Here is a 27,340-nt window from a genome sequence, read left to right as displayed (position 1 = left end):
CCCCCAACGCCCCCACCCCCCTCTTTTTGGTACCAGGGATGGAACCCAGGAGGGCTTCCATGGGTCTTGCTGAGTTGCTCAGGGCCTTGCTAAATTGCTGAGGCTGGCTTTGAACTTGTGATCCTCCTGCCTCAGCCTGCAGAGCTGCTGGGACTATAGGTGTGCACCACCAAGCCTGGCTGGGCTGTTTCTTGAGAGACACTGGCTTTTTATGCCATGGGTTTTCACTTTTAAGAAGCTGGATGTAGGGCTGGGGTTGTGGCTCAGTAGTAGAGCACTTGCCTTGCATATGTGAGGCACTGGGTTCCATCCTCAGCACCACATATAAATGAATGAATGAATGAATGAATGAATGAATGAAATAAAAGTATTGTGTCCATCTACAACTAAAAAAATATATTTTTTAAAACAGAAGCTGGATATATAGTAGGCTAGAGAGAGGGTGACGCTTTTGACTATCCTTCTGACCAGAGACACTGGCTTCAAGTTGGCTTGGGGAAAACTTCTGCACTCGTTTCTTCTGAAAACCTCTTCCTAGTTTGTGGGTTCGCACGCACATGGGCATTGGTCTTGATGTTAATTTGGGTCTTAGAATCATTCTTACTATTTTGGTGCTCATTAGGTCCTCATTTACAATAAAACAATTCTGCTCCACACGTGAACAAGATTAGAGTGAGCTCCCTTGCGTTGTTTGGTAGCCCCAGGCCTTATTCTTAGTGCTTTTTAGTGGTCAGGGTCCGGGCCAGGAAACCAAGGGAGGTAGCAGTTGAGAATATGGCCAGAAGAAGCAGCATGACACAGGGCACAGTCATCAGATGATTTTTCAGATTCATTTCAACTCTGGGGAATTGGTTTAAAAGAAAACTACCAGGGTGTAGTGAGGCTGAACAGGGGTGCTGCCAGTGAGCCGTGGAGCCGTGTCTTGCCTGGACCCTGCAGGCCTGCTGGGAGGGCAAGTGAATGTGCACCGAACAGCCAGTGCAAAGGCTCTTCTGAGCCGGGCGTGATGGTGCACGCCTGTCATCTCAGACACTCAGGAGGCTGGGGCAGGAGGATTCCAAGTTCAAGGCCAGTGTCAGCAATTTAGCAAGGTCCTGTCTCAAAATAAAGAATAAAAAGGGCTGGGGATGTGCCTCTGTCATTAAGCTTGATGTTAATTTGGGTCTTAGAATTATTCTTACTATTATTTTGGTGCTACACCCAGCACACCCTTATCCCCACCCCCAAATTCATGTCCGTAGCAGTGATTTTCGAAGTAGTCCAAATTGGAAATAACTCGATGTTGGTCAGCAGCGGAATCCAAGAATAAATGGCTGCTTCTTAAATAGAAACATCATACTGCAATGGAAATGCCTCTGATGCAGCAAACCTGGGTGGGTCACGTAACTATCAAATGGAGTGAAGGTAGCCAGGTGCAGAAAAGTATCTATAAGACAATTCCACATATTTAAAGCACAGAAATAGGCAAAATTGGTCAAGTGTGGTAGAAATGGAGAGTTTCCCTTTGGGAAGAATAACCAACCAGGAAAAAGATGGAAAAAAATGGGTGATGTTCTCTCCCTGTGTCTGAGCGGGGGGGGGGGGGTTACATGGGCACACACCTTTTGTAAAAGTGTGTTGAAGTCGGCATGTATCATTTATACACTAGTCAGACTTTTATACCTGGATAGAAGTGTTCACAAACAACAAAACAGCTGCCAGCCCTTGGCATGTGACCTGGGTACTGGGTAGTGGGATGGAACCCAGGGGCGCTTAACCACAGAGCCCCATCCCCAGCCCACTTTATATTTTATTTAAAGACAGGTCTCACTGAGTTGCTCAGGGCCTTGCTAAGTCGCTAGGCTGGCTTTGAACTCCCGATTCTCTTGTCTCAGCCTCCTGAGCCGCTGGGATTATGGGCACTACACCCAGTCTTTTTTTTTTTAATAAAGGAGACCTGGTTTTCTTCACTGTGTTCTTGAAATGGTTAACATCCTTAGTGTTTGCACTACCACTGGTAGGTTTCAGTTTCCCTCAGTCTCTGTAGCAGGGTCTCCAGCCACTTCACACCGGGTGGGCTCCAGGTCTGCTGTATTAGGCCACATTGCAGCCTCACATGGCAGGTCCAGGTGCGCTTAGGTCTTCAGCCACTCCTGGCAGGTCCTGGGTGCCCGCCGTGCAGTGGGTTATGTGCTCACTATGGTGCAGTCTTAGGATTCCAGAGCAGCTCTCTGGTGGGCCCCGTGCTGCGGGTACTCAGAGCGCACGGGTGTGGGGTTCATTCACTGTGTGGCAGGATCGCCGTGGGAATAGTAGGGTTAGGATGGAGCAGGGGTCATAGCAGGTATGTTAAAAATTTTTCTCCTTCCAGTGTTACCTTGGGTGTAGCTGTCTGTTTTAGCCAGAGGTTCAGGCAAAGCAAGGATTTGGATTTTGCTGACTTAGGTAACTCAAAGTAAAATTCTTAAGGAAGATTTGCTCTGTCTAGTTAGAGTCCATATGCGAAAGAGTGGACAGTCACTGTAGTACTTGGAAGAGCTGAAGGTCATCCCTGCCTCAATGGTAGACTTCTGTAGTAGCTTCCAGCGTAACTGACAGAACTAAAGGAGGAGGCTAGAGAGTGCAGCTCTCTGTGTTCTGTAAGGTGGTCCTGATGGCATGTCCGTCTCCACTGGCCGCAGAAAGGAACCTGGGTCCTCTTTGGAGGAGCCTCATGATGATGTAGACTCGGGCTTCATTTCACTTTCTGAAGAGGCACAAAAGACTTAGGCAGAAGACTGTGATTGGTGACATCTGACGTGGGCACTGTGGAGGGAGGAGGGGAGGGTCTCCTCTCTGCAGCACAGTGAAATTGAGCCCCCTTTTGCAGGTGGTTAAACCAGATAAAGAGTGGTTTACCATCCATGCACGGTTCCAAAGTTACATCAGGACTCAAAATCAGAATCTGGCTCCCTGTCCCCCAATCCCGGACTGGTTGCCGCAGTGTTAACCGGGACACACATGATAGCCCCGGGGCCCAATCCTCGCCTGCTGCTCCTGCTTGTTTTTGTAGGTTTCAATGGAACTCAGCCACACGGGTTAATTTACATATGGTCTGTGGCCGCTTTGGCACTTCAGCAGAGTTGAGTAGCCCTTCGTGACCACAAAGCCTAAAATGCTCACCATCTGGCCCCGTTGTAGAATACACGTTTGCTGATCCCTGGTGTAGACAATAGGTGCATAATTTCAGGAACCAGAAATTATCCACTTGACCCACCTTGCCCTGCTGCCTTTGATCTGCTCGCCCTTTCTTCCTGGCTGTTATCTGTGACAGGAGACCTTTTCCACCACCACCGGGAACACCTTGTAAACCAGGCTTTCACAGAAGGCCAGTGGAACGGGCACTTGGGGTACAAAGTTCTAAGTGCTGGTTTCAAATGCCTCCGGTCTGTTTCCCTGCCTAACGTAACATGGGCTCTGAAAATGGAACCAAGTGGGAGAGCTTATCTTGCCTGCTGCCCGCCTTTGAAGGCTGATTTTATTTTTGAAGGCTTTAACAGGTGTGGGTTTAATGGGCTTCTGATGTCTCCTCGCCCTAGAGGGCAGCCTTGGGGGTAAACTGACACTGGCTAGAGGCAAAAGCCTTGTGGCCAGGATGTCCCCGCCCCCAGGCCCCATAACTACAGAATGGACTGGTTTTGTGAGTGTTCCTGAGATGGGGCTAGTAACGAGGATTCCTAGTGCTTCTCAGCTTGTGGTATCCTCGCCCTTTACAAAATTAAAAAAAAAAAAAAATTAAATGTCAGTGGATCCTTTTGCATCATTACCTGCCCTAGGAATAAAAGGACCTGTCCCGCTTGAATGCAGGTCTGTGAAGACAAGAACTCAAAAGAAGCCCGCTGCGGTGGTGCACACCTGTCATCCCAGCGGCTTGGGAGGCTGAGGCAGGAGGATCGTGAGTTCAAAGCCAGCCTCAGCAAAAGGAAGGTGCTGAGCAACTCAGGGAGACCCTGTCTCTAAATAAAATATAAAAAAAGGGTTGGAGATGTGGCTCAGTGGTGAAGCACCCCTGGGTTCAATCCCCAGTACCAAAAAATAAAATAAAATAAAAGGAATTGGAAAGCAGGATTCAGAGGTGAGAGAGATGGGTGTGGACCTTCGTGGGAACTGGGCCGTTGGTGATGTTAAGTGATAGGCAAAGCACCTGTGTTTGCACATGACATTAACCCTTTCACAAGGGTGACATGCTGTTTTGAGTCAGGGCAGCCATTGCTTCTCAGGCGGAAGAAAGGAGGGCTTCTCTGCAGGGATCTGTATGCTGGCTCTTTCCTCTGGCCTTCGTGGATGGAAACCTGGAAGGGATATCTTAGAAGGCCAGCTGTCCCTCCAAAAGTTTGGTGCTTTGAGGTTTGGTGCTCTTGGGTCCAGGATGTGGGCCGCAGTCCCTCTTGCTGTGGGAGTGAGCAGGGAACAACGCGGTAGGGGGTCCCTGGGATCTGCTGAGTCCCGGTCTGGGATGTGCTTAGAAGCTCCCCTCCAGGACAGCCTGGGTGACCCAGGGGCTGGCCTGGAGTTCTGCCGCTGGAGCAGGATGGTTTCACATGCAGAGCTCTCAGGCGGCCCTTTGTTTCTGAGAAGGGAACCAGGTCTGCCCATCGGCATTGAGATGAAGGAGTGAAGAGAACCAGGCAGTCGTTGATTTTATTCAACCGTCGTCCTTCTAGAACACCTCCTATAAATTAGCTCCTCAGCTTGGTTCTGAGGATACAAATGGCAACTAATAAAAACGACGACGACTCATTTTATTGAGCAAGAGCTATGTGCCTGTTCATGTCAGCCCAGAACTTCACCATGGGACTCCTCCAAGATTCACACTTGTGAGCGGTGCAGCTGGCATTTGAACCTGGGCAGGGTGACCTACACGGGACGTCTTCCGCAGTGCTGAGCCATGTTCCGGAGCAGGAGGAACTCTGTGGAACTGCTGGGTCCTCAGACACCATTCATGCAGAACTCGGAGTGCAGCGATTCTAAGCCAGCTTTCCTGGGCACAGGTGTTCAGGAAGGTTTGATCGTGACCCGGGCTACAATCGAGAGCCCAGATCAACCCTGAGACAGCAGGTGGCATGTGTATCCTCAGCAGCTGGGGATGCAGTGTGGGATCCCCAAGGGCCTCTGGAACTGCCGTGGGTGTCTCATTTGTGTCTGGGCAGTGCTGTCAGGGGACCCTTGGTGAAGCCTTCTGTCCTCGTGATCTTGAGCTCTCTGACTGAGCTTACTTATCCGCTTGCCTGGTTTCTCCTGTGTCGATGCTGGTGAGTCTCATAGCTGTGCCCACCCGTGACCTTTCCAGATTTAACCCGTGTTCATTCTGTGATTCAGTCAACAAGTGTTTATTGAGTACTTACTATGTACCTTATGCTCTTCCAGTGGCTGGATACATAGTAGGGAACAAAGTAGACGCACCTCTGCCTCCCTGGAGCCACATCTCGGTGGGAGAGAAGATGTGAAACTGGAAATAGGCAATTTCTAAGTATATTAGATGAAAATTACGGCCACTGAGAGAAATAATGCCGGGAAGAGGTTTTCGGATGGCCAGGGAAGATCTTGTTGAAAAGATGACTTTGGAACACAGATGGGAAGGAGATGAGGGTGGGGAGGGATGTGGATCTCTGGGGAAAGCACATTCCAAGCAGTGGGAACGGCCGTGCAAAGGACCTGAGGCATGACGCACCCGGGAGCCAGTGTGGGGCAGAGTGTGTGAGGTGGAGGGGCAAGAGGTCAGGCAGGTGAGTGGAAGGTAATGTGGGCCCTGAAGGACATCCTAAGGCCACACTCCTAAGGCAGACGTGAACATCATCCCTTGTTTTAGGCAGAGAAGTCTTGTGAACTGGCTCGGCATTTTGTTTTGTTTTAAAATTGTGGTAAAGTACACATATCATAAAATTTAAGTGTGGGGTTCAGTAGTGTTAAGTGCACTCATGTGTGCAACCCATCTCTAAAACTTTTTCCCATCTTGCAAAAGTAAACTCCCTGTCCATCAAACAAGACATCTTTCCTGAGTCCCCGGCAACTGTCTTTTTACTTTTTGTTTTGATGAATTTTACTACCCTAGATGCCACATCTAGAGTAGTGGGAGCGAATAGTAGTAGTATTTATTTTTTCTTTTGATGCCTGGGATTGAACCCTGAGGTGCTTAACCACTGAGCCACATTCCCTGCCCTCTTTTTTTAAATTTTGAGACACGGTCTCCATAAGATGCTTAGGGTCTCACTAAGTTGCTGAGGCTGGCCCTGAACTTGCGATCCTCCTGCCTCGGCCTCCTGAGCCACTGGGGTGACAGTCGTGTGCCACCACTCCCGGCTTTGTGTCTAATGTTTTGAGGAGCCAGCAAACCATTTTCTTCAGCTTTCCATCATTTCACATCATTTCACATTCCCATAAAGTTTTGGCTGCTCCAAATCCTCACCCATGCTTAACTTTTTTTTTTTTCTTTTTTAATTTGATAGGGGCCACACTGATGGGTGTGAGCGGATATTTAATCAGGGTTTTGTTTTGCATTTCACTTGTGAAGGCTGACTTCAAACATGGTTGCATGGGGTTGTTGGCTACTTGATTCTCTTTGGAGAAATGTCTATAAAGTCCTTTGCCAATTTTAAAAAATTTATTTATTTTTATGTGGTGCTGAGGATCGAACCCAGTGCCTCACACATACCAGGCAAGAGCTCTACCACTGAGCCCCAGCCCCGGGCCCCCTTTGCCCATGTTTTGATCAGGACGTTTGTTCTCTGTTGCTGTCAGTTCTAGGGATTCTATATATACAGTCATGCAGGTCCCCACCCCCCCAAAAAATACCCAATCCATGGAGCCTCAAGTCCCTTGTACAAAGTAATGCAATAGTGTCATATAATCAGTGCTTTAAATCATCTCCAGAATTTTAAAATATCTCATGCAGTGTAAATCAATGCTGTGTAAATAACTATACCGTGCCATTTAGAGACAGGGACAGGGGAAAAGTCCGTACACCTTCACTCCAGACACAGTTTCTTTTGTGTTTTCCACTCCAGTTAGTGGAACGTGCAGATGTGGAAGCTGTGGGAATGTGGGGTGGGGGTGGGGTGGGGGTGCTGACTGTATTCTGGGTAGTATCCCCTTTGCCAGGTACCTGATTTACAAATGTCCCCGGGCCCCCTGAACTGACCTCTGTGGCTGCCGGTGGGTGGGGCTGGAAGGTGTGGCCGGTAGCCTGCCCAGGGGCCCCTCTTCCCATTTGATGATGTCGTCTCCGGCTCCCGGGAGGGAGGGACCCCCCCCCCCCTNGGTCCTTTTGGGGGGGGGAGAATGTGAAGAGACAGACTGACAAGAAAGAAGGAAGAGGCCCAAGACAAAGACCAAGTAAGACAGAGGAGGGGGTGTGGGGGAGCAGAGAGAGGGGTCAGCTGTCCTGAGGGCTCCCCCCCAGTGGACAGACCCCTTTGTCCAGTGTTGGGCCCCAGGACGTCCCCCTCTTTCCTGGCTCCCTGGCACGGTCTCCAGAGTTCCCGGATGAGGCACAGTACTGTCTCCTTTATTTCTTGATCTTTTTTCTTCCCATACTTTGCATAATAAAGGTTTTCTGTTCTTTTACTTTGGGAGTCTGAAAAACTGTAAAAGACTATGTTTATTAAAGAGCTGAATACAGATCTCAAAGGAAGTAGCTTGGTGGGGGGGGGGGTGAGGAGGGGAGGTGGAGGGAAGGGTCCTTTCATTGGAAGGAGGCTCCCCCTGTCAGCAGAGTTGGGCCCTTGTAAATCGAGTTTTGAATTTAGGGCCTGGGAGACTTGTGAAAAGAAAAACCAACACCACCAACAACAAAAGGAGCTGAGGGAGGCCCCCAAACTTCTGGGAAAGAGGTCCTCGTTCCTGCCTTGTTGGAACCAATATTCAAGGGTTGGTTTAAAGGAGATGCCACTGGGTAAGCGACGGCTAGCTTCCTGGCTCCGATCGGCTGGACAGCTGCCCCTCTTTTCTCAACCTGGCAGGAGTGTGTGCTTGGAACCCTCAGGAGAGCACTGCCACCCTGCAGATTCTTTTTTAAGGTGGGGAGAAGAGGGGGGGTACCAGAGATTGAACTCAGGGGCATTCGACCACTGAGCCGCATCCCCAGCCCTAGTTTGTATTTTATTTAGAGACAGGGTCTCACTGAGTTGCTTAGGGCCTCACTAAGTTGCTGAGGCTGGCTTTGAACTCGCAATCCTCCTGCCTCAGCCTTCGGAGCCTCTGGGATGACAGGCGTGTGCCACTGCGCCTGGCAACCGAGCGGATTCTCACGCATCTCCTGTCCCAGTTTGAATCTGCGAGGGAGAGCCACGTTCACAACAGGCCCATGGCCCCACCTCGCTTAGCATTAGTCACCTTTGTCCTGATTGATGACTGGTGGTCCCTTGGTTAGATTTGGGGTTTGCCAGAGGCCTCGAGGGTTAAAGATGCAAATAAGTCATAGTGGACGGTGCCTTCCTAAGCGGGCAGGACACCCTCGGAGCACTTTCCTTAGTGTCCGCTATCCCTTCAGCATGGTTTTAAGTCGGGTTGCCCGTATTCCAGAAATGACAGGCTGCGGCTCCGTCATTTAGATGAGGAAACTGAGGAACAACGCCATTAGAGCTGCAGGGGATTTGATTCCAGTGAGACCCAGCAGTGAGCTCCTCTCTCCCTTTGCCGAGCGCCAGGATTTTATTCTTTTAAATTTGTTCTAATTAGTTATACATGACAGTAGAATGTATTTTGAAATATCCAACATAAATGGAGTATAACTTTTTCTGGTTGTACGTGATGTGGAATCACACCAGTCATGTAATTATGTGTGCACACAGGGTGATAATGTCCCAATCCTTGTACTATCCTTCCTACCCCCCAAACACCCTCCCTTCCCTTTGCTCCCCTCTGCCTAATCCAATGTACCTCTGTTCTTCTCTACCTATCCCCCATTTTGAATTAGCATCTGCATATTAGAAAGGACATTCAGCCTTTGTTTTTTTTGGAATTGGCGTGTTTCATTTACTTAGGATGATAGTCTCCAGTTCCACCCATTTACCAGCAAATGCCATCATTTCATTCTTCTTTAAGGCTGAGTAATATTTCATTGTATATAGATACCACAGTATCATTATCCATTCATCTGTTGAAGGGCACCTAGGTTGGTTCCATAGCTGGACTTTTGCGAATCGAGCTGCTATGAACATGGATGTGACTGTGTCACACTGTAGTGTGCTGATTTTAAGTCCTTTGGGTGTTATGCTGAGGAGGGGGGTAACTGGGTCAAATGGTGGTTCCATTCCCAGTTTTCTGAGGAATCTCCCTACTGCTTTCCAGAGTGGTTGCACCAATTTGCAGTCCCACCAGCAATGTATGGGGATTACCAGGATTTTATCAGTGTGTGTGTGTGTGTGTGTGTGTGTCTCATCTCCTGTATGTCTCCATGCCTGGCCCATGGGAGGTGTCAGTAGTGATTTGTGAAGGGCTGAGGATGTGGCTCAGTGGTGGAGCACTTTCCTAGCATGCATGAGGCCTAGGATTTAATCCCCAATACTGCACACAGCCATATGACTAAATCTGGGCTCGTGCCTACAAGCCTTATAAATCGGCAGTGGACTGGGTCCTGAAGATTGCAGAAGGGTATTGGTTCGGAGCTGCCCAGTTGTACTGGTACATCCTTTATGGTGGGTATATAGGTGGATGCAGGTCATGCCATGCTTGGGTACTTAAAGATCACCCTCTGTGTTCTTGCCCCATACCTTTGCAAATAGCTTGTCCCATATGAGAAAATCCAGCATACTCTCTGAAGCCAGCAGCTGATCATGGATGGGAAGAACAACAGGAAAGCTCATTTCGAGTGTCACTAAACTGTCATGTTATGAAAGAGCAAAACAACTAGTAAAATAGGAAAGAGAATTCTTATACTTTTTTGTATTTGATTTAGAGACAGGGTCTCACTGAGTTGCTTAGGGCCTCCCTAAGTTGCTGAGGCTGGCTTTGAACTCCTGATCCTCCTGCCTCAGCCTCCTGAGTCCCTGGGATTATAGGCGTCCACCACTACGCCTGGCTCTTGTAGTTACTCTGCAAAAAGAAATGCCCGAGTCACCTCCACTTGTGTGTTTCAGGCAGCACAACAGGATCCGCAGCGTGAACGGGAGCCAGCTGAAGGCCTACCTTTCCTTGGAAGTGTTGGATCTGAGTTCGAATAATATCACGGAAATCCGGAGCGCCTGCTTTCCCCCTGGACTGCACATACGAGAGCTGTAAGTGCTTCTGTGGTCGGGGCTGTCCCTCTGCTTCTAGGGCAGCTGGAGGCCTCTCCGTTGCCCAGGTCTGTACACAGGCTGCATATTCCACTTCTGCTTTGGTCAGCTTTTTCACTACTGTGTGACTAAAAAGACCCGACCAGCACAAGTGTAGAGGAGGAAAAGTTTAATTGGGGGCTGACAGTTTCAGAGGTCTCCATCCCTAGACAGCAGGCTCCATTCCTCAGGGCTCCAGGGGAGGCAGGAACATCATGGAGGAAGAGTGTGGTGGAGGGAAGCAGCTCACATGGTGATCAGGAAGCAGAGAGAGACTCCACTCTCCAGAGACAAATAGAGACCCCAAAGCCACGCCCCCAATGCCCCCTCCTCCAGCCACACCCACCTGCCTCCAGCCACCACCCAGTTAATCCCATCAGGGGTTCATTCACTGATGGGTTAAGGCTCTCACAACCCAGTCATGTCTCCTCTGGACCTTCTTACAGTGTCTCACATGTGAGCCTTTGGGGGACACCTCACATCCACACCATAATAACTTTTCAGCCCTGAGGATGGTGCAAGGCAGGGATAGGAGCCCCTCTGATGTCCACTGATGGAACATTTCTAGTTACACCCAAGGTGGACACCTGAGTCAGGGAGAGGTGGATCCGCCTGTCCAGGGAGCTCACCCCTCAGACAGAAGAGTTCAAGACTCTGAGGTCTGCCCTGACCACAAAGCCTGCTCTTACTCCCCTTTACTGGGCTGCTTCCCAGCAGAGCTTGGAGGGAAGGCTCAGGGGAGCTTAGAGGCCCACTCTGCAGAGAGAGCGCTTTGCAGACTCTCCAGGCTGTTCCTTCCTAGTGTCCCATAGTGATCACACAGCTCACGGGATCTGTCTGGGAAGGCGGCTCCTGGTTCTGTGGGTTCTCGGGACTGTGCTGATGGGTCTCTTACCCGTGTTCATGCCTCATCTTACATGCGGTGTGGATGGTAGACAGGAGTAAAAATGATAAAACCTGCAGCACCCATGGCCTGTGGGTAGGAGAGGGTCACTCTGGGGAAGGATCTGAAAACCTAGGCCAAAGCGACATTTTCCAATTCTGAGTGAGTTTCCGTTCCCTGTGCATTCACTGTTTCGGGGTCATTTTGGAGCTCATTTGCCAGGCCGGTTTAGAGGTGGTCATGACCCATCTCTTCAGGGAAGATGAACCTTGGCCCCTAGATCTTCCAGGTCATTCTCAGGCTGCATCAAGGTGCCAAAATCGGGAACAGGAGGCCTTGGCCTTTGTTAAGCCTCGAGTGGAGGCTGTCCCGAGGTGTCCAGCTGCCACCCGACACTCCCTTGCTCAGAACCAAGAAACCACCAGCCGCTAAACAGAATTGCACTGACCTTCTGTCGCTGCAAGAAAGCAGGAAGGACTTTCTCTTTTGGCAGCTTGTGGCTGCTCTATCTTCATCCCAGAGGCTGTTCTTCTCTAATCTGGAGTGTCGAGAACAAACAGTCCGGCCCCGTTGTAGAGAATCCTCATGTGCCCTGTGCTGGGGCTCTGCCTGGTAAAGAATCCAGAGGAGCCTTGTTCCTCCCCCGAGGGCAGAAGTTTCTTTGGGTTTTCTCCTTTTCACTTAGGCGCTGTTCTTTTTGTGTTTTTGTGTTTTTTGTTGTTTTGTTTTGTTTAAAAACACACACACACACACACACACCAATCTTTTGTCTAGGAAAAGCAGTAAGAAGGGTATTGAGGGGTAACTTCTCATAGGAATACTGATTTATTTTATTCCTTTTATTTTTCCCTTTTCTTTTCCACTGCTTGCTATGCTTTGCACACAGTGTGACACACGTATCTGTGTTGTAAACTGCAGTCCATCCGCTCGGTACGGTCAAAGGAGATGGCCCTGAAAAAGTATTGCGTGTCTTTTTTTGGTGGGGGCGGGGGTACCGGGGATTGAACTCAGGGGTGCTCAACCACTGAGCCCCATCCCCAGCCCTATTCTGTACTTTATTTAGAAACAGAGTCTTACTGAGTTGCTTAGGGTCTCGCTTTTGCTGAGGCTGGCTTTGAACTTGTGATCTTCCTGCCTCAGCCTCCCAAGCCACTGGGATAACAGGCGTAGTATGGCTAGCTTTCTAAAGAGCTTGGCTCAGGTCTCTTTAACTAGAGGGTTTCTTTCAGGTATTTAAAATCATTTAAAGGAATTGCCTTGTACACACTTATTATGTAAGTCCCAAAATGAGACCCACTTCAGGATTAAAGACTGTTTCCCCAAATCGTGGAATGGAATCTGACCTGGCCTCTGGTTTGTGCTTTGTGTAGGGCTTTTCCCGTCGGCGGGCCAGTTGTGGCCCGAGGTTGGCAGGTTTGCAGGAGGGCTGGGGGTGGAGGTGTCTGCCGGTCCCTCCCGCCCTCTTGGGCCCACTAGCCACGGGTGCTGTGTGCACAGGACTGCCGTGTGACCTTGGGCAGTCCTGCCACCTGCAGTGCTTCCCCATCTGGGAGTCAGGGCAGGCTCTGAAGCCTCGTGGTGACAGACGTCTCCTCGGGAAGCCTGTCCCTCTGGGTGTGTCTTAGCGTGTTTTCCCAGCTCGGATCCAGCTGGGTCTGGTGTCTGTAACAGCACGAGGAAGGCCTCCTACGGCTGTGACATTTTCTCTCCTGACTCGTTCCAGCAACCTGGCCAGCAATCGCATCGGCACCCTGGAGTCGGGAGCATTCGATGGCCTGTCACGGTCGCTGCTGACTCTTCGCCTGAGCAAAAACAGGATCACCCAGCTTCCTGTAAAAGCATTCAAGTTACCCAGGCTGACACAATTGTGAGTTCAGAAACCGGTACTTTAATTAAGGTTATAGCCCAATTTTATGGGGGCCAAACTTCCCCAAGGACCTAGCACCAAATGCAACCCCTACTCCCCCCAGTAAAGTTCTGCACGAACCGTAATTAATGCCCCTATGGCAACACCTAGTAAAAGCAGATTGGAGCTGGGTCTGGGGCCGGTGGGCCACCTCATCTTGCAGGGATGAGGTCCACTGAGTATGAATGTGCGGGTTCATGCTGGTGTCCTCCCCTATGACATGAGGAATCCTGCAGGTTAGCTGGCGTGGCTAGTGCTTGGGCTGCGTGCATTCTGTTTATTTATCTCAGAGGTTTTAGTGTTGTTATTAAAGGTACCCGTAAAATATGCACCTTGTGCTTGATGGCATCCTCGACATTTCTTGAATTTGGCAGGAAGTTAGCATGGCTAGAGGCTGTAAGCAGGAGATGGCAATCTTTATCTCCTAAATCTTACAAGGTGGTTGATTTATGATTGTCTCTTGCTTTTTTTTTTTTTTTTTTTGGTACCGGGGATTGAACTCAGAGGCACTCGACCACTGAGCCACATCCCCAGCCCTATTTTGTATTTTATTTAGAGACAGAGTCTCACTGAGTTGCTTAGGACCTCGCTGAGTTGTTGAGGCTGGCTTTGAACTCACGATCCTCCCACGCCACTGGGATTATAGCCCTGTGCCACCATGCCTGGCTCTTTATTGATTGATTGATTGATTGGTTTTCTACTTCTTTTTATTATTGGAAAAGTAAATATCAGGAAAACAAGCCAGTAGTGGAAATTTGGTTTACATTGACGAGAACACTTGTTGAGGCTCAGCGGGGTGTGGATCCTGGGCTGTCTGCGGAGAAGGTCTCCATGATGCTGAGGAGACTGGGTCACGAGATGCTGCAGAAATACTTGGGGGAAACCAGGGCTTTCCGATGAGCTCCGTGTGTCGTTCCCTGCCCCTCCAGGCTACCTAGAGTCCTTTCGGTTCCCCCGAGGCTCTCTAGTGCTAGAGCCAGCAGCTGAATGTGTGTGCTTCATGGGGTGTCCCCCCCGCCACTCTTGCCCACGCTGCCCCATACATGGAGATCCCGTCAGGTGCCCTGACTGCAAGTGTTCTTGCCATTCGATACCCGCTGGCTCGCTGGCTGGGGAACTCGGCAGGGGTGTGTGGGTGTGTGTGTGTGTGTGTGTGTGTGTGGAATGTGCACAGGGAGGCTCTGAGCCCGTGGGCTTCTTTTCTTCAGGGACCTTAATCGGAATCGGATTCGGTTGATCGAGGGCCTCACGTTCCAGGGCCTGGACAGCTTGGAGGTGCTGAGGCTCCAGAGAAACAACATCAGCAAGCTGACGGATGGCGCTTTCTGGGGGCTGTCCAATATGCACGCGCTGTAAGTGCGGGCGGGCCCTGGAGGGGCTCCAGCCTAAGGGTGAGGCCGTGGCCTCTGCACCCTGCCTCTGTGGGGAGTGGGGAAGCCTGTGTGTGTCCATTCAGCTGAGCCCTAGGTGGAGAGCAGGCCGCCTATCCTTTTTCTTTTTTTTTTCTTTTGGTACCAGGGATTGAACTTGGGGAGGCACTCGACCCCTGAGCCCCATCCCCAGCTCTATGTTGTATTTTATTTAGAGACAGGGTCTCACTGAGTTGCTGAGCGTCTAACTTTTGCTGAGGCTGGCTTTGAACTCGCGATCCTCCTGCCTCAGCCTCCCGAGCTGCCTCGATGACAGGCCTGCGCCACCGCACCCGGCAGGCCACCTGTCCTTTGAGCCTTCCTGTGGTCCCAACTCCATGTCTCTGCAGACTCAACCAGATCCGTTCGTGTTTCCGTAGCAGAGTAGGAGCATCTCTTGGAGGAGGTTCTGTGAATCAGGTCAGGGGGTGCAGGAAGGAGCCCCGTTCCTGGGCCTCCTCCCACCCCCACTTCCTCGCGGCGGAACAGATCCTTCCCCACATCCTCTGCACTCCCACACCCCACAGGAAGCTCCTTCCCTCCCCATTTTGGGTTTGACCGTCTTCCTTGATGTGCAGGTGGACCCAGAATGTATAGTTCATCGCAGGAGATTTATTTCTGCCTTGTGAGCTCATCAAGGCACTTGGTACAGATGTGCAGCTTTTATCAAGGGAACATGCTCTTCGGCCAGATGTGTCCAATAGCGGAGCCGAGGCCTGCCAGAAACAAAGGCCACATCAAAAAAAAGCAGAGGAATGCAATCTGCTGTCGTTCGACATTTAAATTTGTTTATTTTTCATCAGAGGTAATGCCTCTGCGTGAATGAATCGGATAGTAAAGGAAAGCAGCTGCTGCCCACCCATCGCCGTCCCCTCCCCCTCCCTCCCCATCCCGGTTCTTCTCCCAGGAGACAGTTGGGTCTCAGCATTTCCTCTTGGTTCTCCTGTTTTCAGGTCTGGGTGGTTACTTCCAAGTTGGCACACCTGCACCAGTATCTTTACCCACTTCTTTCACTCATCTTTATAACTGAAACCAAGCCCAGAAGCCTAGGCCCAGGCCCCACAGTGTGCTGTGCAGAAGCATCTCAGCTTTGCATGACCAGGATGCCGGTGGCTTCTCCTCCTTTGCCACTTCAGCTGGGCTGGAGCTCTGTGGTGCATATTCCAGAACACTCTTCCTTCCTCAGGCCTGTCATTTAGAATCTGAAGTTCTAAGTTGATGGTGGTCTGAGATGAAGAGAATTTTCAGAAGAAAACAGTGTGAGGCGCTACCATTTCGTTTTTACGTGGAACGAATTTATACAAATTAGGGCCTGTAATCCCAGTGGCTCGGGAGGCTGAGGCAGGAGGATTGTAAGTTTGAGGCCAGCCTCAGCAACTTATCAAGGTCCTAAGCAACTCAGTGAGACCTTGTCTTTAGATCAAAAATAAAAAAGGGCTGGGGATGTGGCTCAGTGGTTAAGCACCCCTGGGTTCAATCCCTGGTACCAAAAAAAAAAAAGCAAAATGTGCATTGGTAACTTCCAAGAGAGAAACCAGTTGTCTGGGCGGACCTGTCATTGGCGAGGATTCTGAGAAGTGACGGATACTTTTCATTCGATGGGGTCACATCCCGAGAAGCCCACTGTGAGCTGAGGATGTCATAAATTGAAAATACACTTAATACCTAGTACCCAGGGCGTCCTAGCTTGGCAGATGACACACGATGGAGTGTCAGTTGTTTCCTCTGGTGACCACAGGGCTGACGGGGAGCCGTCTCGCTGCCACTCCCAGCGTTGAGAAAGGATTGTACCAGGTAGCAAAGATCTAGATTCAGAATTCCAAGCGGGGTTTCTGAAGAATGTGCGCTAGTCATAGAGTGGGGACATTACAAGTTGGAATACTGTAAGTCAGGGACCTACTGTACATACTTAATGAGCTTGTTGGGACCAGGTCCTGACACTGCCTACAACCCCAAGGTCCATTCCCTTTTCCCTCCCCGGACAACGCCGTGAGGTGGATTCTTCTGGATATTTCTATTTCACAGGTGTTCAGACTCATTAAGCCATCAAAATGGCAAAATCAAGATTTAAATCTTGTAGTCATTGAGCCGGGAGTAGTGGTGCACACACCTGTAATCCCAGTGGCTCAGGAGGCTGAGGCAGGAGGATCGCGAGTTCAAAGCCAGCCTCAGCAACTTAGCGAGGCCGTAAGCAACTCAGTGAGACCCTGAATAAATAAAAAATAAAAAAGAGCTGGGGATGTGGCTCAGTGGTTAAGCGCCCCTGGGTTCAATCCCCAGTACCAGAAAAAAAAATCATACAGTCATTGGACCCCAGAGCTAATGCCACGTCTCCTGGCACAGTGGATTTTGTCAGCTGGGTGAGGATAAGGGCTGCCTCCCTTTCCCCCTCCTCTCTCTGTTCCTCTCCTGGCTTTGCCCTTGCCGAGAGCCCCTCTGCCCACTCATCTGCCTGGTTCACTTTGACTCACTTATGGCTAACGTCCCCTGCCCTTCCAAACTTTCTGAGTATGTCTTGGCCTGCAGACCCTCCGCTGGGGTCTGCCCGTCTTCTCTCTGCCGCGTGTGTGCACACCAGGGGGGCTCCATGCTTCCCAGGTGCTCTCTTACACCTTCTGTGTGACCGCCGTGTCTGATGGGAGCGCTGACCAGGCACACTCCGGGTGTCGGGTGAAGGTCGGACCCCCTTGACCCCGGGCGCTGTCATTGCAGACACCTCGAGCACAACAACCTGGTGGAAGTGAACAGCGGCTCCCTCTACGGCCTCACGGCCCTGCACCAGCTGCACCTCGGCCACAACTCCATCTCGCGCATCCACCGCGACGGCTGGAACTTCTGTCAGAAGCTGCATGAGTTGTAAGTGTCCTCGGCTTGGGTCTGTAGAGGCAGATCCTCCAGAGCCCAGAGAGCAGTGGACTAGGAAGGGGTGCAGGCCTCGGGGGCAAAGGCAGCTCAGAGGCCGGCCGGCCCGTGGCCCTGTTCTGGAAGAAAGAAAGGTAGACGTCCAGGCCAGCCAGGCCCAAAGCAGGACTGTCAGGGCTTTGAGCTCCAGGCCCTTCCTGCCTCCTATTTTTAGAATAACAGAGGTGTAACCTGTCGGTCCCCATGGGGAGCCTCTGTCTCCAGGGATTTCTTGGGTGTGGAAAAAGCTCCTGAAGTCAAGGGCTCTGCCTGGGAAGGGCAACCCGAAGAACCCTTCTCACTGTAGCTACTTGGGGAGTGATGGTACCTTAGACCTCTGGGCCATGGTGTGGCACACCTGTAATGCCAGTGACCTGGGAGGCCGAGGCAGGAGTATCACAAGCTTGAGGCCAGCCTCAGCAAATTAGTGGGACCTGTCTCAAAAATAAATAAATAAAATAAATAAAAGAAGCTGGCAATGTGGCTCAGTGGTAGAGCACCCCCAGGTTCAAGCCCCAGTACCAAAGAGGGAGAGAGAGAGAAACAGTGTGTTTGAAGCACACTAGGAGCATGAACAGAGCAATGGCGACCCGCTGACTGTGGAAGAATTTGTGTGTCCTCAGCGCTTGCACCTGGGTCGGCTTCCCCAGGGACCTGGCTCCTCCCTTTACGTGTTGTGCCTGGTGGAGGAGGTGGATGTGCGTGGAGGCACACAGCCCCCCCCCCCATCCCTTTGGAAGATCCCCAGGCGGGACACCCAGGCTGGGCCTGAGGGCACCTGAGCTCACTCCTGCTCAAGCTGAGAGCCACAGTGGTGACCCCTGGAGAAGGAACCTGGGTGCCCTCTCCATCCTGTGTGCACAGGTGGGGCTGCAGAGCTGAGGGTCGAGAACGTGGCCGTGTTCCCGTGTCTGCACCCGTTTCTAGAGCTCTGCTTGTGCTGGGGGAACAGGTCCTCGCTAGGTGGGAATTTTCAGTTTAATCATGCTCTAGTTCAGTCCAGTCGGGTTTCCTTATTTTTCAGGAGGGTTTTCTCCTTTCCCACTTCTCGTAGGCTTGGCCTAGAAAAATCGTCACTTCACGTGAGCAAGCGTTACGGGTGCCAGGCACACTCGCGGGGGCCTGGGAACTTCATGCTGCACTCGCAGCCCGAGTCCTTACCCGGTCCCTCCCGTTGTGTGTGTCTCATGTCACGGGCCCATGTGCATCCCTCTGTTGACCTGGCGTTTCGGTCTCCATGGGTCTGTGGTCAGGGCGTGTGCCACGCGGCAGCCCGCCTGTCCCACCCGCTCACTGCCCTTGGACTTGGGGTGTTAGATTCGCCCTCCTGATGCTTCAGGGTGCTGCTTCGTCCCTCTTGTGGTATTGGATGACACGCTCTTTGCTCAGCCGGGGACCGCATGAGGGAACTCAGGGGACACGTGGTTCTCTGTTGTCCTGGGCTGGGAGCCCTGGGGAAGCAGGGCAGGTGTTGAGTCCCGCAGTCCCGAGCCTGTCCAGTTCCTAGGGTGAGGAGCCGTCCTGAGACGGTGTGTGTGACCTCCTGGGAGAAGCTGTGCTCCGGAGCTTTGGCGGGGCTTTGAGTCCCCTGCTCCCCTTTCTGGCTGTGGACCGCTGTCTGCTGTGCCCTGTAGAGGGGCCAGGGGTCACTGCAGCGTGCCTTGACCAGTCCCAGAAGCTTGCCCCGTGCTCAGGTCACCTCAGAGCCAGGCTGAGGGTTGCTTTCCCGCCCCTCCCTTAAGCCAAATTCCTTAATTGCAGGTGAGGATATAATTTTGGTCTCCTGCCAGGTCCTGCGACTGACAGACACCATGACTTATTTCTCCAGCAGGGAAAGAAGGCTGCCGGCTGCCCCCTTTAAAAACCCATTAATCTTCACTGATACTATTTTTCTTCTTCCTGACCCAGCCCAAACTAACCATTTTTCAACCAGAGGTGACCCAGATGCCAAGTGACCAGCGCCAGGGTTGTGTCAGAAATGCACGGGTGTCTGGGAGGAGGGGTGGAGTCTCACATGTAGGCTAAGTGGATGATTTGGGGCGTGCCCTGTCCTGCTCACAGGGAGGGTAGGTGACACTCAGGCCAGAGCCTCCCAGGCTGAGGCTGAGGCCCTGCAGTGGCTGTCCCAGGCAGGGATGTGTGGCGCCCTCTGCTGTCCAGTGCATGGAGTGGCAGCATCTGACCCACAAGGGGCCTGTCCAGGGTGTCGGGGGCCTCTGCCAAGAAAGGTCTGAATCAGGCCCAGCCTGGACACCAGCAGGGAGGCTTTGTATTGCCTGACCTTGTGCCATCCCCTACAGTTTAACCACACCGGGACCTGCACGGCCATCCCTGTTGTTAGACCAGGTGGATGACCTAGCTGTACGTCCACTGTGAGATGCTCCCTGCCCACGGAGATCCCACGGGCTGATAATGATCTGTGCCCCTCCGCCTCCCCAGGATCCTGTCCTTCAACAACCTCACGCGGCTGGACGAGGAGAGCCTGGCCGAGCTGGGCAGCCTGAGCGTCCTGCGCCTCAGCCACAACTCCATCAGCCACATCGCCGAGGGCGCCTTCAAGGGACTCAAGAACCTGCGCATCTTGTACGGCATTCACTGTGGGGGTGACAGAGTGAGGGGGTCCTGGGCGGGAGAGCACAACAGGGCAGAGCTGGCCCCTGAAGGCCTCTGGGAGTTCTCTGAACTCTGCTCCCAATGGCTTTGGGTGGGAATTGGACCCCAAGCTGATGTGTCATGTGTGTATATGATGTCAAATGCCTTGTACCCCTGGGATGGTGCCTGAGGGGAATGACAACCCTAAAGTGTGGTGTCACCAAGCAGAAGCTGCACACTGTGCCTGTCAGGACGCTGGGTCCTGCTGTTGAAGTGAGCGTCCCCAGGTCGGCAGCCACTGCCACACTGTCCCTGCAATCATCTTTTTTTTTTCTTTCTTTCGATACCAGTGATGGAACTCAGGGGCACTTGACCACTGAGCCCCATCCCCAGCCCTATTCTGTATTTTATTTAGAGACAGGGTCTCACGGAGTTGCTTAGGGCCTCGCTTTTTGCTGAGGCTGGCTTTGAACTCACAATCCTCCTGCCTTAGCCTCCTGAGCCCCTGGGATTACAGGCATGGACCACTGCGCCCTGCTTCATTTTTTAAACCCTCTATGTCTTTTCTCCAAACCATTGCAGAAAACTAGTTCAAAAACTCCTTTGTTACACTTGGTGTCCGATGTGCCTCATTTCCAAAAGAGGTGGAGTTGGGGACTCTGTGTCTTTCCTTGTCCTCATTAGGGAGCCGTTCAACCAGGTGGAGGTGATATGCCATGTCCCTCTAAGTGTCCCATTAGGTGAGTCACCAGAAGTCACCCCCAGATGCTTTTCTGGGATTTTTAGAGAACTTTTCGATTGTTGGCCTCAGACAGTTTCCAAACCATCAGCAGAAAGCCCCCAGAGGGGGGTGTGTGATTTTCAGCAGACAGTGGTGGTGGGCTCTGAGACCCCCTTCCTAGGCATGATCTCCTGGTGGACAGGGGCTTGCTGCAGGCAGTTGGGGCAGGACGCCCCTCTGCACTTGCATCTGGCGGAGCTGGCTTTAATGTGGAGTCACTGCCTGGGGGAGCAAAGTGCCCCAGGCCAAGCATTCAAGCAGAAGTCCTACAAGGCCAGGATAAGGAGGCCAGGCATGGAGACTTAGCAGGCCAGAGGAAGAGGGAAAGGTTGGCAGCAGGAGTGGGGACACAAGCACACAAAGCCACCGCCCCAGGCCTGGGTGCATCCAGTCTGAAGATAACAGGCAGGAGCTGTGGGAAGGAGAAGCCCCTCCAGCAGCCGACTTTGCTCAAGCAAGGTCACAGCGAGTGGTTCACCTTCACTCAGAGCTCCCTTCCCACTGGCACCGTCCATTCCAGGTCCTCCTGAGAGCCAAGAGCATCCCTTTCTGATCCTGGCCCTTGTGCAAGGACTCAGGAGAGGGAAGGGCAGGCCCGAGGGCCTGGTGGAAAGTTGGAGACGGCAGAGTGCGTGCAGAACAGGGCCTGGCCGCCAGGTGCGATGTCCCGCCTGGGCACCGTGACCTGCCCTTGGACGCTGGGAAGTGGGCTGAGTCACTGGCCTTGGGATTTGCTCTGCTGGGGGAGCCTGGCCTGGAGAGTTGGCCCCATCTCTCCCACCCTGGCGAGCGGGTCACAAGTCTGACTCAGCACCCAGATGTCCTCCCTGGCTCAGTGTCTAGCTCTCTGCAGGCCCCGTGAGGAGATGGGCTCTGGGCCCCAGACTCACCGGCCAGCATGCAGGCCACAGGGCCAGGGTCCCTTTCTTCACTGCCTGATTTTTTTCTTCTACGTGCTTTGCTCCAGATTCTTGGTCGGGTCCAAAAAAGGGGACTCTGGTTGAGTTCGAGAAGATAGGAACCTCAAGGAACTTGTCAACCGATCCTCCAGGCCAGGGCCAGATGTCCACTCTGGGCAGGCAGAATACAAACTGGGCTTTCCGTCATGTGCTCTGTACTGCTTCCCGCCCCCGGGCCTGGCCGGAGAAAGCTGCTTATTTGGGGTGTGCATCAGCTGCGTTGGAAGGCCGTGGGGGCCCAGCCACGCTGCAGGCTGCACAGAGCGGGGCCTGCTTCTCAGAGCCGCACTCCTCATGACCGTACAGGACACTGGGCTCCTAGGGTATACCTGGGTGCCTTGAGCTGTGAAGTAGAAACCCAGTCTGAAGCAGTTCTCCTGTCCTTACAGAGAGTGGGAGGGGAAATCCTGGGGACCGAATCAGAACAAATTATATTCCATGCTTTAAAAATGATGCCATGTTCTATTGTCATGTAGAACTAATGAAAAACAGTGGGGTGAGGGTTGTGACTGAGAGGTTCACACTCTGTCTTCTCCCCAGGGACCTGGACCATAACGAGATCTCAGGCACAATAGAGGACACCAGTGGCGCCTTCACAGGCCTCGACAGCCTCAGCAAGCTGTGAGTATTTCTGAGTTCGTGGCTCTCTGAGCGCTGGTACGCACTGGAACCCCCTTGAACAGCTCCCTTGTCCTGTGTCTGAGTCCTGCAGCAGAAAGTGGGCTCTACCTTGGTGTGGTGGTGCACACCTGTCATCCCAGCGGCTCGGGAGGCTGAGGCAGGAGGATCATGAGTTCAGAGCTAGCCTCAGCAATGGCGAGGCCCTAAGCAACTCAGGGAGACCCTGTCTCTAAATAAAATATTAAATTGGGCTGGAGATGTGGCTCAGTGATTAAGTGCCCCTGGGTTCAATTCCCTGATACCAAAAAAAAAAAAAAAAGAAAATGATTTGATGCCTGTGATTTGGATTTGAAATAATCCAGCTGGATTAGAAAATGGCGAAAGGGTAGAGGTAGAGGGGATAATGAGATTGGCACAATCCAATGACACCTGTAGGTGTGGGGCAGCCACCTGGGGTTCACAATACTGCTTTGTCTTGTCTGCTGGTGTGCGAAAGTTTGTGCATTAGAAGGGAAAGAGAAAAGCGGATCTTGGTGCACACCTCTAGGTTGACCACTGTGCTTGGTGTTGAGTGACCACTTAAGGAGGGAACCTGCTTGGATCCCCTCCCCTGCTGGATTTCCTCCCAGGGTCACTGGGAGCTCTGTGGCATGGCTGTGCTGAAAGGCATGGTGGCCATCACACTACATTGCCCCATCTGGATGGGCTGGCCCCAGTCTGCGGGGCTCCCCTGGGCAGAGTGGAGCATGCCAGCACAGAGGAGCCATGTGGAGTCCCCGCGAGGTGGCCTGGGCCTGCCTTTGGAGAGCTTGAGAGGCTGGTCTTGCTGGATCTGCCTCTGAATGGGGAGGTGAGCCACTCCTGGGGTCCTTCCTCGCTCACCACAGGCCTAACTGAGGATATTTTCCCACTAAGAGCAGCAGAGCCCTCTGTGACCACCGGGTGGATGTTGCCCTTCCTTGTTCCAGGTTTTGAACTCAGGTAGTCCCTCAAGCCCAGCCATTGATAGTTCTTTAATCTGGCCCTTCCTGGTGCTGCTGGAGTGTGCCTTTCCCCCAGGTTTCCTGGGATTGTCGTACTCTCCCACTCCAGAGATCATGTTCCAAAATGGCTCTGATGTCACCTGCTGGGGACCTGCGCAGGTAGCATATGAGGAGAGAAGGGAGAGTTTCTGGACCCCAGGAGAGGCAGTTCATTGGCACTGTTAGTGACGTGGGGAGGGCAGGCGATGCAGGGGTCTGCCCTGTGCCTGGGGCGTTCTTTGGGAGGCTGGGAGCAGAGGTCCAGGTAAAGGGGGTGTCGGAGAGATGCCCAGCCTCTGGGTTCCCACGAGGTAGGAGGTCCTGTAGCTTTTGGGTGGGGCCTTCAGAGTGGGATTCATGGGGAGAGGGGTTTGTGCCTGTCATTGCTAGTCCCAGGGACATGAGTGCCACTGCACCGTCCCCCTGTGCCTTGCCACCGTGGCTTGGGCAAGCACTGATCCAGCCTTTGGGAGCCTGTGACTGACTGGCCGGGAGACTCATGAGAGGCCAGCCATCTCTTCCCTGGGATCCCTGGCTGTGGGACAAGAGCATCCCCCCAGCGGAGAGCCCCCGGTCCCCTTTGCCCACTCAGCGGCTGTTTGTTAGAACCGCTGCGGTGTCTAGCTGGAGCGCCACCCAGCCCCCACGCGCCGGCTGGGAGAAGGTGAAGGCCTGTTGTAGTCTACGCACAGCACAACGGGCCCTGAGACATGGAGAACTCGTTTTATTGTTATTGTCACCATTAGGGATAACAGCCTGGCCTCACTGTAAAAGGGGTCAACGTGACTAACATGGAGTGGATGAAACACAGCCTGGCTTTTCCCTGGATCTGGTTCACAGGTCTAGCTAATCAGGGCCTTGCGTTTTTACTAGGACCTGGGGTGCACGGGTCCTCGCCGGGGTGCGGCGGGGGGGAATCTGAGCAAGTGGAGAGGTTGGCAGTGCCCTCAGCCTTGCTTGGAGTTTGGTGCCCCCCTGAGCCCTTATTTGCTGCTAGTTCTGCGGTTACAGAGCCTAAGCCCAGCCACCAGGTTTTCTGTTTGGTTTATTTGTTTAAAAATAGAAGTCTTGATTGCGAGGCCGTAGAACTGCTTTTTGTGGTGAGATTGCTGGCACGTCCATGCACACACCACCTCGGAGAGGAGACACGCACAGGGGTCTGTGGCCTGTTTGCTCTCTGCCCTCCAGAGGAGACAGGAAACAGAGCTGGCCTTTGTCTGAGGCTGAATGTGGAGTGACTGCGGGGGCCCTTGGAATGGAGGCCCCCAGGGGAGGAGTCTGTTTCTGATGAAATGGGGGACAGGGAGCCCTGTGGCGTGGCTGCCCCAGACTTTGGCCTGTGGGCTGGTGGTGTCTGGGGAGCAGGTGGAGCAGCCTCCCCTGCCCGAGCTCCGGGTCCTGGCTTGGCCTGTACTCCCGAGGACACCTGCTTCTCCTGCCCTGTTGCAGTTGGGTTGAAGCTCAGACATCTGGCGATGGCCTGACCCTGCCATCTTTGGTTTTCTGGGGCTCACCTTCCCTTTTTTGGCATCCCTGCAGGGGGACTTGGTGCTCACTGGCTTCTCTGCAGGGAGGCCTTTGTATTCCACGTTTCTTACCTGGTTCTTGGTGGCACCCATGTCTGATGGGTTGACATCGTTTAAAATCTGGGGTCTTGTTCACAAGACACAGCACAAGGCATCTCTTGCAGGCTGAGATGCCAGGGTGCATCTCAGGTGCAAAGAGCTGTGGAGCCACCCTGACAAGCCACCCGTTTTCCTGTCCCCTTCTTGCCTCTTTTGGGAGCCATTATCCCTGGAACACAGTTCTCAGAAGTGGGCAGCAGCTTTCAGATCCACAGTTTTCGTTACCTTCTCTGTTTCTTCTCACTGAGAGACTACCCAGCCTGTCTCTTGTGATGCTATTGCCTGCCTCACCCCCAACCCCCTTCAGGGGGCCCTTGGAAACAGAGGGCCAGGTGGGACAAGTGTGTGTCCAATGGATTTTATTTGTTCTTATTAGTTATGTAGGACAGAAGAGTGTATTTTGACATACTACACACACATGGAGTCTAACTTCCCATTCTTGTGGTTGGACCTGATGTGGAGTTTCCCTGGTCGTGTGTTCACATATGAACATGGAAAAGTTCTGTCCCATTCACTCCACTGTCTTTCCCATTCCCATCCCCCTCCCTTCCCTACATTTCCCTTTTTCTAATGCAATGGATTTCTATTATTCCCCCAACCGCCCTTGTTTTGGGCTAGCATTCACAAATCAGAGAGAATATTTGGCCTTTGGTTTTTGGGATGAACTCATTCCACTTAACACAATAGTCTCTGGTTCCATCCTTTTACTTGCAAATGCCATAATTTCATTCTTTAAGGCTGAGTAATATCCCATTGTGTATGTACACTGTATTTTCTTTATCCATTCATCTGTTGAGGGGCACCTAGGTTGGTTCCAGAGCTTAGCTATTGTGAACGGGGCTGCTATAAACATCGATGTGACCATGTCACTGTAGTATGCTGATTTTAAGTCCTTTGGATATAGACCAAGGAGTGGGATAGCTGGATCAATTGGTGGTTCCATTCCAAGTTTTTTGAGGAATCTCCAGACTGCTTTCCAGAGTGGCTGCACCAATTTGCAGTCCCACCAGCAGTGTCTGAGCGTACCTTTTCCCCACATCCTCACCAACACTTATTGTCAGTTGTATTCTTAATGATCGCCGTTCTGACCTGAGTGAGATGGAGTCTGCAGGGGGCCTTTGTAGGCCCTAAAGTGCGCGTGCACCTTCAGCCTGTCATTGCTCCTGGATTCCAATAGAGGGAAAAGCGTTTCCTCTCAGAAGGGGCAGGGCTGTGTGTGTCTGCCCTGGGATCTCAGCGCAGGTCAGCTTCCCCTGCCTCTCACCAGACAGGTTGACCGTGTGTTCTTTCTCCCCCCTTGTCCCCCACCCTGTCTCTTCCTGGATGTTCGGAATCTGCAGGACTCTGTTCGGGAACAAGATCAAGTCCGTGGCTAAGAGAGCGTTCTCGGGGCTGGAAGGCCTGGAGCACCTGTGAGTATCTCGACAGACCCTGCCTGACCCGCAGGCCTGCCAAGGGCGGCCACGGCGAAGTCGGCTAGGATTGAATGGCATCTTTGTAAACCGAGAAACAGGCTGTTTAGAAGCGGCAGCTGCTTCAGTGCTGGCCCTGATCTTGCCCGTGGCCAGAGCAGTCCCAGAACACATGGCCAGTTGGTGTGATCCCCATGAATGCAGCTGGTGTGCGGACAGTACCTTCCTCCCTCCACTGCCCTGTGTCGCCGCTGCCCCCGCCCCTCCCTGGGCCCTGGTCTCCTCGCCACCCCCACTAGGCCAGCCAGCAGAGTGACGCATACCCCACCCCACTGGGAGCGTCTCTGGCTGGCCCTGGGAGGAAGGGGACCAGCCAGCCCTGAGACCTTCACATCCTTCTGGGGTAGCTGCCTCCAGTGGTGGGCGTGATCTGTTTCCTCTTTGCACCAAGTTCTGCCCCGGTTCTGCTGGGAGAGCCTGTGGCAGTTGACTTGCTGAGCAGGCCTGCAGCCACCTCTGCGCTGCCCCTCAGACAGGCTGGGTCCCCCTGTCACCACACGTGCTGTGTCAACACGTGCGAGAGCCACCTCCTGTGGAGTGATCACCTGTGTGGGTCACCTGAAACCAAGGCTGTCACCGAAAACCGCCGAGTCTCCTGGCTCAGACACGGGGCTGGCTGGAAGGGCACCCGGGGTCTCTTGGCACAAGTCCTTGTGTTGTGTTTCAGGGACCTGGGAGAGAATGCCATCAGGTCTGTGCAGCTGGACACCTTTATCAAGATGAGGAATCTTAAGGAGCTGTAAGTACCGGGGCTTCCTGGGGGCCTCGTGAACATGAGGACGAACTTCCAGAGTAACAAACCCTTGTAATTGCTTTATGCTCACTGTATCTAGTAGCTATGATTGTTTATGGGTAGATGTAAGTCAAACTGTTTTTTAAAAAAAAAAAAAAAAAAAAA

At 52.5% G+C, this 27,340-nt stretch overlaps 1 protein-coding gene across 1 annotated transcript in view; it reads left to right on the top strand.

The window, feature by feature from the left end:
- Lrig1 (leucine rich repeats and immunoglobulin like domains 1) overlaps positions 1 to 27,340 on the top strand; it is a 120,797-nt gene that overhangs the window by 74,944 nt on the left and 18,513 nt on the right. The window contains exons 3-10 of the mRNA XM_015494541.2: positions 10,095 to 10,232; positions 12,878 to 13,021; positions 14,269 to 14,412; positions 17,182 to 17,325; positions 19,810 to 19,953; positions 22,243 to 22,323; positions 26,311 to 26,382; positions 27,110 to 27,181. Of these exons, the coding sequence (XP_015350027.1) occupies positions 10,095 to 10,232; positions 12,878 to 13,021; positions 14,269 to 14,412; positions 17,182 to 17,325; positions 19,810 to 19,953; positions 22,243 to 22,323; positions 26,311 to 26,382; positions 27,110 to 27,181 (939 nt within the window). The remainder of the gene's footprint in view (positions 1 to 10,094; positions 10,233 to 12,877; positions 13,022 to 14,268; positions 14,413 to 17,181; positions 17,326 to 19,809; positions 19,954 to 22,242; positions 22,324 to 26,310; positions 26,383 to 27,109; positions 27,182 to 27,340) is intronic.

This window comes from Marmota marmota, unplaced genomic scaffold (genome assembly GCF_001458135.2).
Source record: "Marmota marmota marmota unplaced genomic scaffold, marMar, whole genome shotgun sequence".
In the NCBI taxonomy this organism is placed as follows: domain Eukaryota; kingdom Metazoa; phylum Chordata; class Mammalia; order Rodentia; family Sciuridae; genus Marmota; species Marmota marmota.
Note: the sequence above shows the minus strand (reverse complement) of the source record. Positions and strands in the feature narration are given on the sequence as shown.